This window comes from Chinchilla lanigera, unplaced genomic scaffold (assembly GCF_000276665.1).
Source record: "Chinchilla lanigera isolate Chin_1 unplaced genomic scaffold, ChiLan1.0 scaffold00137, whole genome shotgun sequence".
Classification (NCBI taxonomy): domain Eukaryota; kingdom Metazoa; phylum Chordata; class Mammalia; order Rodentia; family Chinchillidae; genus Chinchilla; species Chinchilla lanigera.
In genome coordinates, this window is record NW_004955538.1 from 2,754,208 (window position 1) to 2,767,526 (window position 13,319).

The 13,319-nt window shown below is 52.1% G+C and overlaps 2 protein-coding genes across 8 annotated transcripts in view; one reads left to right on the forward strand and one right to left on the reverse strand.

The window, feature by feature from the left end:
- Positions 1-11,007: 11,007 nt before the first annotated feature.
- Positions 11,008-13,319, forward strand: part of Aspg (asparaginase) — a 20,176-nt gene continuing 17,864 nt past the window's right edge. For 2 of the 6 annotated variants that reach the window (XR_001232094.1, XR_264804.2), the window contains exon 1: positions 11,341-11,706. Coding sequence is in view for 2 of the 6 variants with exons in the window: in XM_005410824.2 (XP_005410881.1) it covers positions 11,625-11,706 (82 nt within the window). In the remaining 4 variants the exon portion in view is untranslated. The other 4 variants (XM_005410826.2, XM_005410824.2, XM_005410825.2 and 1 more) reach the window with 4 other exon arrangements.
- The window catches only part of LOC102021486, a 5,476-nt gene continuing 4,283 nt past the window's right edge, over positions 12,127-13,319 (reverse strand). The window contains exon 5 of one of the 2 annotated variants that reach the window (XM_005410822.2): positions 12,127-12,441. In XM_005410822.2, the coding sequence (XP_005410879.2) occupies positions 12,273-12,441 (169 nt within the window). In that variant the 3' untranslated portion in view covers positions 12,127-12,272. Of the gene's footprint in view, positions 12,442-12,728; positions 12,808-13,319 lie in introns of those variants that run through there. The other variant, XM_005410823.2, reaches the window with a different exon arrangement.

Here is a 13,319-nt window from a genome sequence, read left to right on the forward strand (position 1 = left end):
AGCTATTATAGTGAGCTGATCTATTTCTCCTTGCAGCTCTGTCAGTTTTTGGCTTGTGTTTCTAATGCTCTATTAGCCATACATAAGCATTATTGTTATGTGTTCTCGAAGAATTGACTCCTTTCTCATTATATAATCTCTCTTAAATTTTCTTCGTTCTGAAGTCTGTTCATTTTAAACTGGTATAGCTACTGCAGCTTGCTTTTGGTTTGTGTCAGCATGGTGCATTTTCTTTACTCCCTTTTAAATTGAAGTGAAGTATGTATGATTTACAACTGACCACTTTAGCGTGTAGAGATCAGTGGCCTTTGTCTTAGTCACAGTGCTGTAGAACTCTCCCTCTAGTTTAAAAATGTTTCCCTTCAGAATGCCTTGTACCTGTTCAGCAGCCAGTTCTCACTGCTCTCTCCCGTCCCCGGTAGCCACTGACCCGCCTCCTGTGATGTGGCTTTGCCTGTTCTGGATAGAGCACCTAAAAGAACCCGGTCGGCATGGGGCCTTTTGTATCTGTTTTTTCACTTAGCATAATGTTTTTGAAGTTCATCCAGGTTGTAGCTTATATCAGTACTTCATTCCTTTTATATATATATATGCTTACTAATTAATCTAATCCGTTGTATGTTTGGGTTGTTTCTACCTTTTGGCTATTATAAATAGTGCTGTTACGAACAGCTGTGAAGAACCTTTGGTGTAGACAGAGGGTTTCACCTGCCTTGACTGTGTATCTAGTAGAATTGTTGAGGTGTATGGTAACTCTCTTCGGCTACCGGAGAATACAGTTCTTTCCACAATGACTCCATCGTTTTATATTCCCAGTAGCAGTGGGTGGCAATTCCTACCTTCCTACTGTCTTGCCAATACTCGTTTCTTTCCATTTTTTTTTTTTTTAGACTAAAGCCATCCTAACGGGTGTGAGGTAGTATCTTATTGTGGATTTCATCTGCATTTCCTTAATGATGCTGAGCACCGATCGATCGTGTGCTTATTGGCCGCTTGTGCCTCATCTTTGTGGAAATGCCTGCTCAGATTCCTCTGTGGCTGGGTGGAGCCCAAGTGCGTCTGGTGGGGGGTTTGCTCCCAGCGCAGTAGAGTTGGGGGATGGGACTTGGTGAGAGTGACCGTATTGTGAGGGGTAGCGTCACTGCAGAGGCAGGGGTTGGCTATCGCAGGAGCAGGTGGTTGTCAAGGGGTCTGAGCTCTGCCTTCTCCCTTCCCTGCACCTAACTGGTGATGTTGGAAGCTGGGGAAAGGTGAACAGCCAGGAGAAATCACCCAGAAGCACCTTCGTGACTGTCCTCACCGTTAACATGAACAGCCCTCTCGTGAAGCTTGCCCGGACCACAGCGGCTCCAGAAGAGAATCCACTATAGGAGAAATTCATTTGTAACACTGTAGATGGAACTCACTTCCCCAGAATTACCTGAGAGAGCAAAACCTTTAAGAAAATTTAAACAACAATGAAAAAGGAAAAAAAAAACATAGAAGTTACCTTGTTTAGGAAGTTGAGCAAAAATTTAGTAGTGATTTAGTGACACTCATTTCAGAAAATACTTGTTCAGTAAAAACATTGTTGGTACAGTTCTGGTTAAAATATTTTGTTTTTTATTTCATTTTTTTGAGAAAGGGTCTTGGTATGTAGCCCAGGCTGGCCTCAAATTTACAATCCTCCTGCGTCAGCCTCTGGAGTGCTGGGATTACAGGTGTGTCCCACTGTGCCCAGCTAGTTAATATATTTTAAATTTACAAATACTTTGTCAAAGTGGCAGGGCAGAATTTTGGAAGTACAATGCTGAACTTCCAAGTTGTAGCTGAACTTTCCCAACCTCCTTTTTAAGGGCTGCATCTTTGTGTCTGTGGACTCATACCCTGCCACCCCAGGCTGCTTCCACTTCTGCGGCCTGTCTCTTCCTGGCAGTCTAGGCCATCCTGTCCGCCTCCCTTTCCTCTCTGCGTGGTGTCGCCTGCCCTTGGACCCTGCCCCCCTTCCGGGCTCTCAGTGAGTCCTGCTCTTGCTCATCAAGCCCTGAAAAAGGTCACTTCTAATGCCAGCTTGTCCTTGGCCACGGGACAGAATTAAGCACCCCTTTCTGGTGTTACCAGAATCTGCTTCTCCTGCCAGACCTAAGCGATTCATTTATTCGGCAGCACTCTTTACTGTGTGGCCGGGGTTCCTGGTTGAACGCCCTTGCCCAGTGCTAAACCTCCTAAGATAGCAATATTCACATTGTGTTATAGGACATGGAGGGCAGAATCTGTGCTCATTAATTTCTGACTCTCAAGTACCTGACACCTGATTGATATGCAGATAGGGTTTGAATAGAACCCGCAATAGCTGGGGTGGGAATCTCTGTCTGTGTGGCATCTGTCAGGAGGGGAGGCTTGGAGAGCCCTTGTGTAGGAGCAGGAACTCCGGCGCAGCCTTCCAGGAGGGTGAGGGAAGGCCTCTCCAGCCCTGCAGACCCAGCCTGGCCTCCCCTGGCTGTCATGAGCCTGTTGCTATGGAGATGCCAAGCGCTGTACTGAGATGTGAGAGAGACCTGTTAAACATACAGTGGATTTCTGAGCTGGCACGACAGCAGTTCACGCTAACAAGTACAGGAATAAATTACTGTAATGTAAATAAATACCAGGAGAAAAAAAACCAGCTTTCTGCACAATGAGTACGCAGCAGGCACCAGGTTATTGGACAGGTGCGAGGGACAGAAATAGCAGCCTGCTGCTTAGGAGAGCTTGCAGTTCAGCCAGGAACCAGGCCTACAAGACCAGAGGTGGCTGCAGTGCACCAACCCACCCGGAGGCAGAGGGCGCCCCGGGAGCCCTGGGCGTGGCTTTGACCTGTCTGACTTGGTGGGTGGGATGCCCAGGCCCCTTGCCCAGGGTGTTTCAGTCAGTCACTGAAGGAAGAGTGAGAATCGGGTGAAAAGCGGTTGGGGATGGTGCACTTGCAGCGTCTGAAAAACGTGTGTAGAGACTGAAAGGCCTGCCGTGTGGGGCCAGGCAGTGCAGGGTGCGTTGAGGGCCCCGGCCGGCAGGGGGCAGAGGAGCAGCGAGTGCAGCCTGTTCTTATCTGCTCTGCAGCGCTGCCTCCTCTTCCTGGAATTTCGGGCCGGACACCCCAACTCAGGGTGTGGCTTCTCCTCCTGTGTTAGGGACGCGTGTTGCCAAGCAGCAGAGTGATGAACAGTCCACAGAAGTGCGAGAGGACTGCAGAGACAGTGGTAACGGGTGATCTCACCTCCCTTCAATTCTAAGAGTTCAGCTGACCAGTTAGGATGCAGGAATTAACTAATGCAGCCAGTAAAGCTGATTTAATATATAAATAGAATCCAAAATCCCTTTAATTGGAAGTATGTTTTTTCTTGTTTGTCTTTACACAAATAGATTGTGCTTGGCTACCAAGAAACACACTTTTTACAAATGAGAGTATTTTTAAAAGCCACATCACTGTGGTTATAATCCATTAAAGTTAGGTGTATATAATAAAGAGGTGACCTCCCGTACCAAATTGTAACTGCCTGGAAGGTAGGTGTTCTGATTTGGGCCTAGATGTCCTCCTGCAGCCTCATGCAGTTGCAGTGGGGCTTTTACAGAGGTGGCTGGACCCAGAGTGTGCGGCGGGCACTGGGGTTGGCTCACGGTGTGGTGCGGTGCTCTTCCCAAGGGCACTAGCCTTAAGAGTGAGGGTGCTGCTCGCCGTGCGTGGTCTGGATGAGACAGAAGGGACGAAAGGTGTTACCAAGGTCCCTGTGGCTTTTGCTATCTTTTCCTGCGGTGAACTCTTTCCCCTCTGTGATGCCCCCCTGCCACGGTCCACTCTGCCTGGGAGCCAGCCTGCTGTGGACTAAAACCTCTGTGAGCTGTGAGCTCAATAAACCTTTCCTCCTTTGGGTGTCTGGTACTTTTTCTCGGCAACAAAGTAACTAAGACAGAAAGTAAAAGCAAAAACATGATTCTAGATAACTCTTGTATCAAAGAGGAATTAAAAACTATAATGAAAACTAACACGAGGTGGTAAAAAGATGTCAGTGCTACAAACTGTGAGATGCTCAGACTAAGAGAATACAAAAAACCATCAGGTATTCTTAAGAAATTAGAAAAAAAAATTTCTAGAAGTAGAAAGGTATTACATGTGTAGAACCAGAAAATAGAAATTAAACAAATAAATCCAAATACTGGACCAATAAAAATAAGATAATCCTCTCACAAGTCTGATCAAATCAGCAAGGCAGAGGGCATAGGGGAGAAAAGCTGCTTATGTAACGGTGACCGGGAAGCACAGAAGGAAGCCAAGGCTGCACCTAGTGGTGCACGCCTGCAATCCCAGCACTCGGGAGGCCGAGGCCAGCCTGAGCTACATAGTGAGCTGGAGGCCAGAAAGAGAGAGAGAGGGAGAGAGAGAGAGAGGGAGGGAGGGAGGGAAGGAAGAAAAGAAAGACAGGAAAGAAGAAAGGAAGGAAGGAAGGAAGAAAGAAAAAGAAAGAAAAAAAAGAAAAAGGAAAAGGAAAGAAGCCAAGAGCTTGGGGGGGCACACTCTACCCTCCGGGCCACGCCCCCCAGTGACCTGCCTCCAGCCGGACCCCACCTCTCACAGCAGTCAGCTGTGGACACAGTGGACTAACACACCAGTAGGCATAGTGTCCCCATGACCCAGTCACTTTCCTGACACATGAGGCCTGGGGGGACACCCCAGATCTAAACCCTAATATGGGGAAGCCTGGCCTTTCTTGGTGAAATGGTGCTGAAACTTGTGCATATCACAGCTGTGTCGGGTGAGAACTCGTTGTACCAGAATGTCGTGGAAACCAGAAATCAGCAGAGGCTCTTGCGTGTGGCAAAACATTAAAGCCATTTTAGTGAAACTGGGGAACTGGTCAGGAGGCCACTGCCACTCATTTAACAGTGGTGGAAGGTTCTAGTGAAACAAGATGAAGTAATTGACCCAGTGTTACATAGAAAGAAATAAAGATAAAGCATTTTGCTGATTATGATGTTTTAGCTGTGTCAACTTGATTGAACTCTCTAGAGCTGCAGTGGTGATCCTATGGCACGCGTGCTGCGGTGGGCTCTTTGTTATCCGCAGAAACTGTAAATGGTTCGCCACTGCTGACCGAGAGGGTTAGTAAAGCACACTTCTGAGTGTGTCTGGGGGAGCCATGGAGGGTGACTGTGGGTATGCTGCAGGTTCATTCTCCTGGCCCCTTCCTCCCTGGCACTGTTTCCCTGCCCTGCTTCCAGGCTACGATGGCCTATGCACCTTTGCTCTGCCACGCCTTTCTGCCACGAGGTTTCTGCTTTGAAGCCTGCAGCCGTGGGCTGAATCCCCTGAAATTATGAGTGAAAATAAGCCCCTTCCTTTTAAGGTGCCTATGTCAGGGGTTCTGTCCCAGCAATGTGACTGCAGACTAGTACACTGGAGTGGACCCTCCTGTGCCTTGGGGATCCCCAACGCCCCCTTGGCACAGTGCTCACTAGAAAGACTCCCAAGACTTGGTCTACAGTGGTGCTCATGGTTAAGGTTTATTGCAGCAAAAGATACAAAGAAAAACTTGCACAGGGAAAAGTCACAGAGGGTGAAGTGCAAAGAAAACCAGGGGACAGCCTGGAGATCCCCTCCTTGGGCCACATTGCAGTCTCAGCAGGTCACTGTGGCATGCGGGAGTGATGGCCTCCGGGAAGTGCGTCCAGGGCAACACAGACCATGGTCTGACAGACACGCGGCACTGTGGGCTGCCCTCCGCAGCTAGAGGAGGCTGAGAGCCCTCCTCAAGTCCAGCTCCCAGGTGCCTGCCGGGGCCAGCCCTGCAAGCAGACCTTTCTAAGAAGAGTGGCCTGACCTTGCTTTTGAATTCCATGCACAACCCAGAGGACCCGTGACCGAAGTAGGACACAACAGGAAGCTTCTGGGTACAGGCCAAGGTGCAAACCCACAGCCCCTCCGCTGTGGCAGTGAGAACCCTAGTGCTGGGGGGCACCCCGCATACACAGCAGAAGAACCCCAGCGTTCTGGAGGGAAGGCCTACCACCTACACCTATGTGGAGAGAACAGATCTTACTGGAAAACAAAATCTGGACAGAAAAAACAGACCTGAGAAGATTTCATACCATTAAAAAATGTCAATTCTTGCAAGTTACTATGCGAATGTAATACAATTCCAATGAGAACCCCAACAGGGTATCTTTTTGGAATTGGATAAAAGTATCTTACAATTTGTGGAGATGAATAAATGCCCAAGAATAGAAACTTACAGTGGTGTATTCTCAGTGTGTTGGCCTACATTGAAAATCAGAAGCTACATAAGGAGATACAAACATATCTACCTAAGCATTAAAAAAGCTGTATGGCAAAGACACTGTCTTGGTTACTTTTCTCATTGCTGAGACAAAATACCCGACATCCAAAGTTAAAGGGGAAAGGGTTTCTTTACCCAGTCTGTGGAGGTTTCAGTCCATAGTTGCCTGGCTCCAAGGCAGAGGAGCATCACAGAGGAGAAACAGTTACGGCGGGCAGAAGGTGGCAAAGTAGTGAAGAAGCAAAGCAGCGAGTGACAGGGGATGGGCAAGCACCTAGGCTCGTTCTGTCCCTTTATTCTACCCAGGCTGCCCGCCCTTAGACTGGGCAGCACTCACGCTCTGGGTGAGCCTTCCCTTTACCCACTCCCAGAAATGTGCCAGACCAGTCAGTGGGCTGATTTAGCAGTCACACACCCTTGATCCCAGACAACACACCCTAGGCCCAGCCACCCCCCAAAAGCCCTGCCTCTGATCGCTTGAGACTTTGGGGAGACATCGAGATAGAAGCCATAGCAGATACCATAGCCACTCGTAGAACCAATGATTAGGTGGGTAAATTGGTGCCAGTGACAAAGGGTTAATGCATACTACACAAAAGCCTTTAAGAAATCTCTGGGGGAGAAAACAAGAATCAACAAAAAGCAGAGCAGTGGTGTGAACAGCTGTCCATGAAAGCCATTCCTGCCTGAAAATACAAACACGAAGTGCTGCAATATTGTAATAGTGAAGGAATTACAGATCAGTGAGCTTTGCAGGAAGAAATATTTTGCAGGTAAAAATCTGAAGTGTTTCCACTCCTTTGGGAAATAGATCTGGCAGAGCCGGTGAAAATTAAAAGCAGGCATATTCTTGACTTGGAGAGCTAAGGGCAGCTGTCCAGGGCGGCTGAGAGCAGGGCGGTGGACGGCCTGCCGGGGCAGACAGGCTGCCATAGTCACCACTGGCGACTGTTGTCCAGCCACAGAAGCGAGTGTGAGGTGTGGGGTCACCTCAGGCTTTTCCCCGGGGGCCAGAAAGACACAGCGGTGAGCACCCGGCTCACTGGAAACAGCAGAGCCAGGAAGTTCCCGGGTACGCGCGTGTGTGGGTGTGTAAGCACGCGGAGGGAAAGGGCAGGCGTGCTCCGAATAGTGGCCTCTGTCCTGAGGCGGGCGATGGGGCAGACGGAGGGTGGTAGCCTGGAAAGGGGGAAGACACTTCTAGCACCGCAGCCCGGGTTACATTTCTCCATCCAGATGAGCTGCGATGCGTGAGTCCTCACCGTACCAGGGTCTGGCCTGCACTTCCCCTCTTCTCCTTTCATAGCAGAGTCTGGCTATGAGAAGGCGGCAGTGTGCTAACCAGGACTGCGTTCCTGGGTCTCTTGCAGCTTGGTTTGGCCATGTGGCTACTTCTGAATGACAGAAAGCAGGAAGGTGCCAGCTGAATCCTGCAGGAAGCTGTCTGGAAAGAGGCAGGGAGGTGGTGTAGGGGCCTTTTGTTCTTTTAGCCTTCTCGCTCTTCTTTCCTGGAGGCAGATATGATGGCTGGAGCTTCAGCAGCCACCTTCAACTTTCAGGGCAGCCTGAGGATGGAGGCCACTCCCTCCTCAGAGAATGGCAGAATCTGGGTTCCTGCCAGCCCTGGGGCCGTGCTGCCAGCCCTGGACTGCCTTGCTGCATGCATGCTTTTGCTATTCTCAGTATGTGTTCCAAGCCCCAAACATTGTTCCTGTTTGATACAGTATACACTAAAAAAAAAAAAAAAGGTTAAAATAACACACATTCAATTAACAAAGCGCTAAGCTGCAGAAGCAAGATTAAAAATCAAAATTAGAGGACAGAGCAAAGGGAGATCTGGCTTCAGCATGGGCATGACACTGGCTTCCAGCTATTTCTTCAGACTTGCCTGAATTCAAAGTCACTCTTGACCCAAACCAGCTCTGCACTGCAAACAGAAGCGGCCCAGGCTCGCTGCCTTCAGAAGCACAGATGTCTCCAAGCCATGAGGGTTCAAGAGCGTGCGTTAACCATCTTCCCTCTCCACCTCGCAGTAACCTCCACTTAGGGAGTACAAAGCAGGTGTCAGGCCCACCCCTGGCACTAGACTGAGACTGGGGAGGCCAGGAGGGAGGAGGGAGGCAGGGAGGAGGTAATTCAGCACCCCAGAGAAAGGGGCTAGAAGCAGTGCCCTGCTTTTAGGCATGTTCTTGACGACTCTGCATTCACTTTTGAATTGGAATAATTATCATAGTACATTAAGCTGAAAAGGCTTTTCTTAAGCAAAAGAGGAAAATGCCATTTATCAGAGAACTAGCGTAATGTTAAAAGACCACAGACAAAGGCTTTGAAGCACTGTGAAATGAGGCTGTGCTTTTGAAGGCTTGTAATTAGAAAGTGGCGTGCTGCCTCTCACACGATGTTTTCTGCTGAGATTGTTTCACCGTGAGCTGTTGAGCTGGGATTTCAGTGAACCCCTGTCTAAGGAACATTTTCTTTCTCAGGAACTGAAACATCACTGAGAGAGCCGCACTGCCATCTAGCCCATCTCCCGGGAACGGCAGGCTTCGCCTCTGCCCTGGGCTTTGCAGGCCGAATGTGACGCTTTCCTAAATATTAGCACGCAGACTATCAGTGTCGCCAGTACCTCAGAACTGAAGGGGAAAGAGCCATCAGAGACATTTCTGGAGATCACAGCATGATAGAGACCAGGACTTCCGGCCCCATGTAAGCAGGGTATGACCTCTGGGGAGATCTTGGGTTACTTTCGTTGTTTGGTATTATTACTGGTTGCTTAAGGTGCCATAATAAAGTACCTTTGATTTGGGATGATATAAAACTAAAAGATAACACTGGGGTGAGAAGTGGGACTTTAGCATTGGCTGTCATTGTGGGTTCCCTCCCTTCCCCCCTCACACGTGAAATCAGAGGCTCCTTCTCCCCTTTACAGTGGCCTAAGGTCTGCTTTGCCTGTGGGGACGCACACAGCTCTGAAAGGCAGCGAAGTGAGTTTCAGTGGCTTCTCTGGCTGTGCACCCACACCCCGCTGGAAGGCCTGGCGTTTCCGCCCTGTGGACGGCTCCCTTGTGCTCAGCAAGCCCGTGGGGTGGCTCTCACGCTAGACGAGCTTTGGTAAACGTGTAGAAGTCGACACAAAGGGAATCGTGCAGTACTCTCGTGCCAGGTGCTTTTGTGCAGTCAAATATGTTCGTGACTTTTTTGTTACTCTGTAAGTCAGTCACTTCTGTTATCCGCCCATGCAGTGAGTGTCTTTGTCCACTCTCCTACTGAGGAGTGCACCCAAGATGGCGCCATGAGCATGTGTAGAAACCTCAGGACGCATCCCCAAGGCCCTCCTCCCCCACTGTCACGCTGGGGTTAAGTTTCCAACACAGCAGTGTGGGAGGACACATTCAGACCTTCGTGTCTGGGTACCTCACATGGGCATCATACACCTTTGCCTTTGGGGGCTTTATTTCACTCAGCATAATGTCCTCAGGGCTCATCGATGGTGTGTCAGTGACAGGACTGCCTGCCTTTCCATGTGTGTACCCCATGTCTGCTCTCTGTCCGTGTGCGGGTGCACATTTGTGTTGCTTCCAGGAGCCCTTAGCCAAAGTGAACAAGGCCGCTGTGAACATGAGTGTGCAGATATCTTCTTGAAACTCTGTCTTGTTCTTTTGGTTTTTGGTTTTTTTGGTTTGGTTTTTTTGCAGTACCAGGAATCGAACTCATGACCTTGCGCTTGCCAGGCAGGTGCTGTGCCGCTGAGCTAAATCCCCAGCCCCTGCCTTGTTTTTTTGGATGTACACTCAGCTGAGAGTATATGCTGGATCCTATGTTAGTTCCAATCTTAATTTTTTTGAAGACACTCCAGACTGATTTCCATAGTGAGTGTACAACTTCACAATTCCACCAAGGAAGGGGCTGGGGATTTACCTCAGCGGCACAGCGCCTGCCTGGCAAGCACAAGGTTGTGAGCTTGATTCCTGGTACCAGAAAAAAAACAAAATACCAAAAAAAAAAAAAAAAAATTCCAAGGAACGCACAGGATTCTAACTGCTCCATATCCTTGCAAACACTTCCCACACACTGCGGCCCTCGCCTCCTCACTTCCCTCCCAGCCGTCTGCAGCAGGGCACACCGTGTCAGGACCTAGCACCTGTCATGTGCCCAGGAGCGGCGTGCCCGCGAGGGGCCTCTGCGCCTCAGTTCCCTCTGCACCAAGGGGCTGTGAGCATCTCCGGAGTCCACACTCACAGCGCTTTGGATGCCCCACCCATGTAGGCAAGAGGAGAGCTGGCTGGGGTGAGGAAACCCTGGCAGCGAGGACCTCGGCTGGGTTCACAAGGGCTGGTCCTGGACCCGCACTGGCCGCTGCGGTAGGGGCACGCGTGTGCGCACGGACAGACACGTGGCTGCTCTGCGCCTCAGCACTCTTCCCTTGGGTGTGAGGCAGCCGGGCTCTCTGTGCTGCTGTGACCTGTGAGAACCGAGTCCTCCAGGCAGAGGTGACCGCTCTTCACGGCAGGGCTTCATCTCCCTGCGCCGGCCCTCTTCCCTATCACCCAGCGCAGAAGGGAGCAGGGAGAGCTGTTCTGAGACAACTCCATTCACAAAGGAAGAGGCCAGGTTCTCCCCTTGAGCCATAATTTGCCGGCCTTGAGCAAGACCAGTGGTTGTGAAACCTGTGCTTTGAGTCAGCAGGAGGGCTGTGCGGCACCCACCCGCCTGGGGTGAGGCCTGGGGTTGCCTGGGGAGCAGAACTGATGCAAGACCGCGGGCTGGGGGGCAGCAGGGCAGATGGGCTTTCAGGGCCCAGCAGAACCCATGCCTACCCCGGGTCTCCTGTCAGCTAAGAACGTCCCCTGCCGCCCGCGGCTCTCTGGCCAGACTGAGGGGCGGGTCCGGGGTTCCGGCTCAGGCCGGGCTCTGCGGAGGAGACAGGAGCGCGGAGACTGAGAGGGTGGAGGAAGTCGCCCCGTGCGCGCCCCTTGGGGGGATGCCTGGGCCCGGCCCCTCTCCCTCGAGGAGCTGAGCAGCTTTGCTTCCCCAGGTGAGCCTGCCACGCTCTGCCTCAGCACAGGCCCAAACCAGCGGGCCAGAGCCCCAGGGCCTGAAGCTCCGCAAGTGGGAGCCAGAGTAACCGGGGCGCCCCGCCCCACCGGGTCGAGACCCTTCTTCCTGCCCTGGACAGACCGCGGGCGGGCTCCGCCCCGCTGCCCTCTGCACCCGCCCGCTGCTCTCTGCACCCGCTGTCCTCTGCACCCGCTGCCCTGTGCTCCCGCTGCCAGAGAGGGAGCCCCATCCCCGTCCCCAACCCCATCCCGGCCCGCGCAGTGGCCTCCCCCGGGCATGGCGCGCGCCCTGGGCCCTGAGCGGCGGCTGCTGCTCATCTACACCGGCGGCACCTTGGGCATGCGGAGGGAGCGCGGGGGTGAGTGGGGCGTCGGCAGGGGCGGGCTCGGGCTCAGGCTCAGGCTCAGCCGGGCAGCTTTGTCCCTTAGTCGGTCTGGCGGGGCTTGAGCCCGGAAGTCAGTGCCTAGGGATGGGCTCCACTCAGCGGATCCCGAGGTCCCTGGCAGCACCCTCGCTCCCACAGGTCCCTCTACCTGCCCTCCCGCCCCTGCTTGCCCTGCGCTCGCCATCCAGGCCCGGCCAGGCACGCCTGCTGATGTAGCTTGAGAGTGGGCCTTTCCCCGGAGCATCCCCCTCCAAGCTGCGTCTGAGCCCAGTCCCACTCTGGTCCTCCTCGCTGGGCCTGGCCAGGCCCCTCAGAAGCTGCCCCGAGGCTCCGCCTGGCTGACCAACCACTGTAAGGAATGGTGCGAGGCCAGGCCAGCCGAGACCACCAGGCTTATGAAAGGCAACACGGCGTGGAATTTATTGTGCCTGGGTGCAGGAGACAGTGTGAAAGCCCATCCGTAGGAAACAAAGGGAAGTGGCTTGTTACAGGGCTTGAAGGCAGGCAAGAGTCATTCGGCAGGAAGATCTCAGTGAGCATCAGGGGCCGAAAGCGTCCTTCAGATGTAGGACTGAGTCACGGGTGGAGGACGGGATAGGTACAGAAGGGCGTATGGGTCGGGGGCTGGAGGGCTGGAGGGCTGATGGGCACCAGGAGACGGGGTGGAGCAGGCGCGAGGTAACTGGCTGTGGTCCCTCTGAGTCTGGCCTGGGACAAGGTATGGGCGTCGGGAGGGAGGGGTGAGCTGGCTCCGGCGGGAAGGCCAGAGCCACAGCGGTGGTTGACAGCCAGGGAGGGAGGGAGGAGGGTCCAGACCCCAGGGTCCAGATCTGGGGCGGCGATGGGGCTTTGGGTGAGGCCAGAGGAGGAAAGAGGAGAGCGGCTGAACTGGCAGAGGGCTCCTGGGAGTTGTTGCAGTGACACCGAGCTGATGAAGTGAGTCCCACGGGGAGCGGGCGTGGAAACACCAAAGAACTTTCCAGGTGGGTGGTGATCTGGGGTCTTTGTTGTCTACTGAGGTGACTGATGTCGGTCTAGACTTCATCAGACCAGGCATTATCGTGTGTCTCACCCCTTGGGGAGTATGTAGACCTGGTTTTTTGTTGCTTGTCTTGAGGCCTGGCTTTTAACTGATGTGTCTCTGGCCACAGTTGTGGTGTAGACAAGGCCAAAGGACCAAGTAAGTGTGGGCCAAACAGTGGCGTCAACAAGACTATTATGATCATGGTCAAATGTTTTACTAGGAAGACCCAGTAATCGCCTTCTATAAAGAGGTTAAGGGGCCAGACATGGTGGCTCACGCCTGTAATCCCAGCACTTGGGAGGCTGAGGCAGGAGGATTGTTGTGAGTTCAAGGCCAGCCTGAAGGGCATAGTGAAACCCTGTCTCAAAAAAAGAGGTTAAGGAGAAGGTCTAGGGAATTTTAGAATCTGATATGACCCTAACCTGTTGTCTGATATCTTGAATAGCCATAGAGGCATTAGAAGGATCAGGAACATATATATAGCATTCAGCTTTTATAATGGCACAAGTACCCTCTCACAGTGTTGTTAGTGTGTAATATCATCTGATTTTGGAGGACAGCT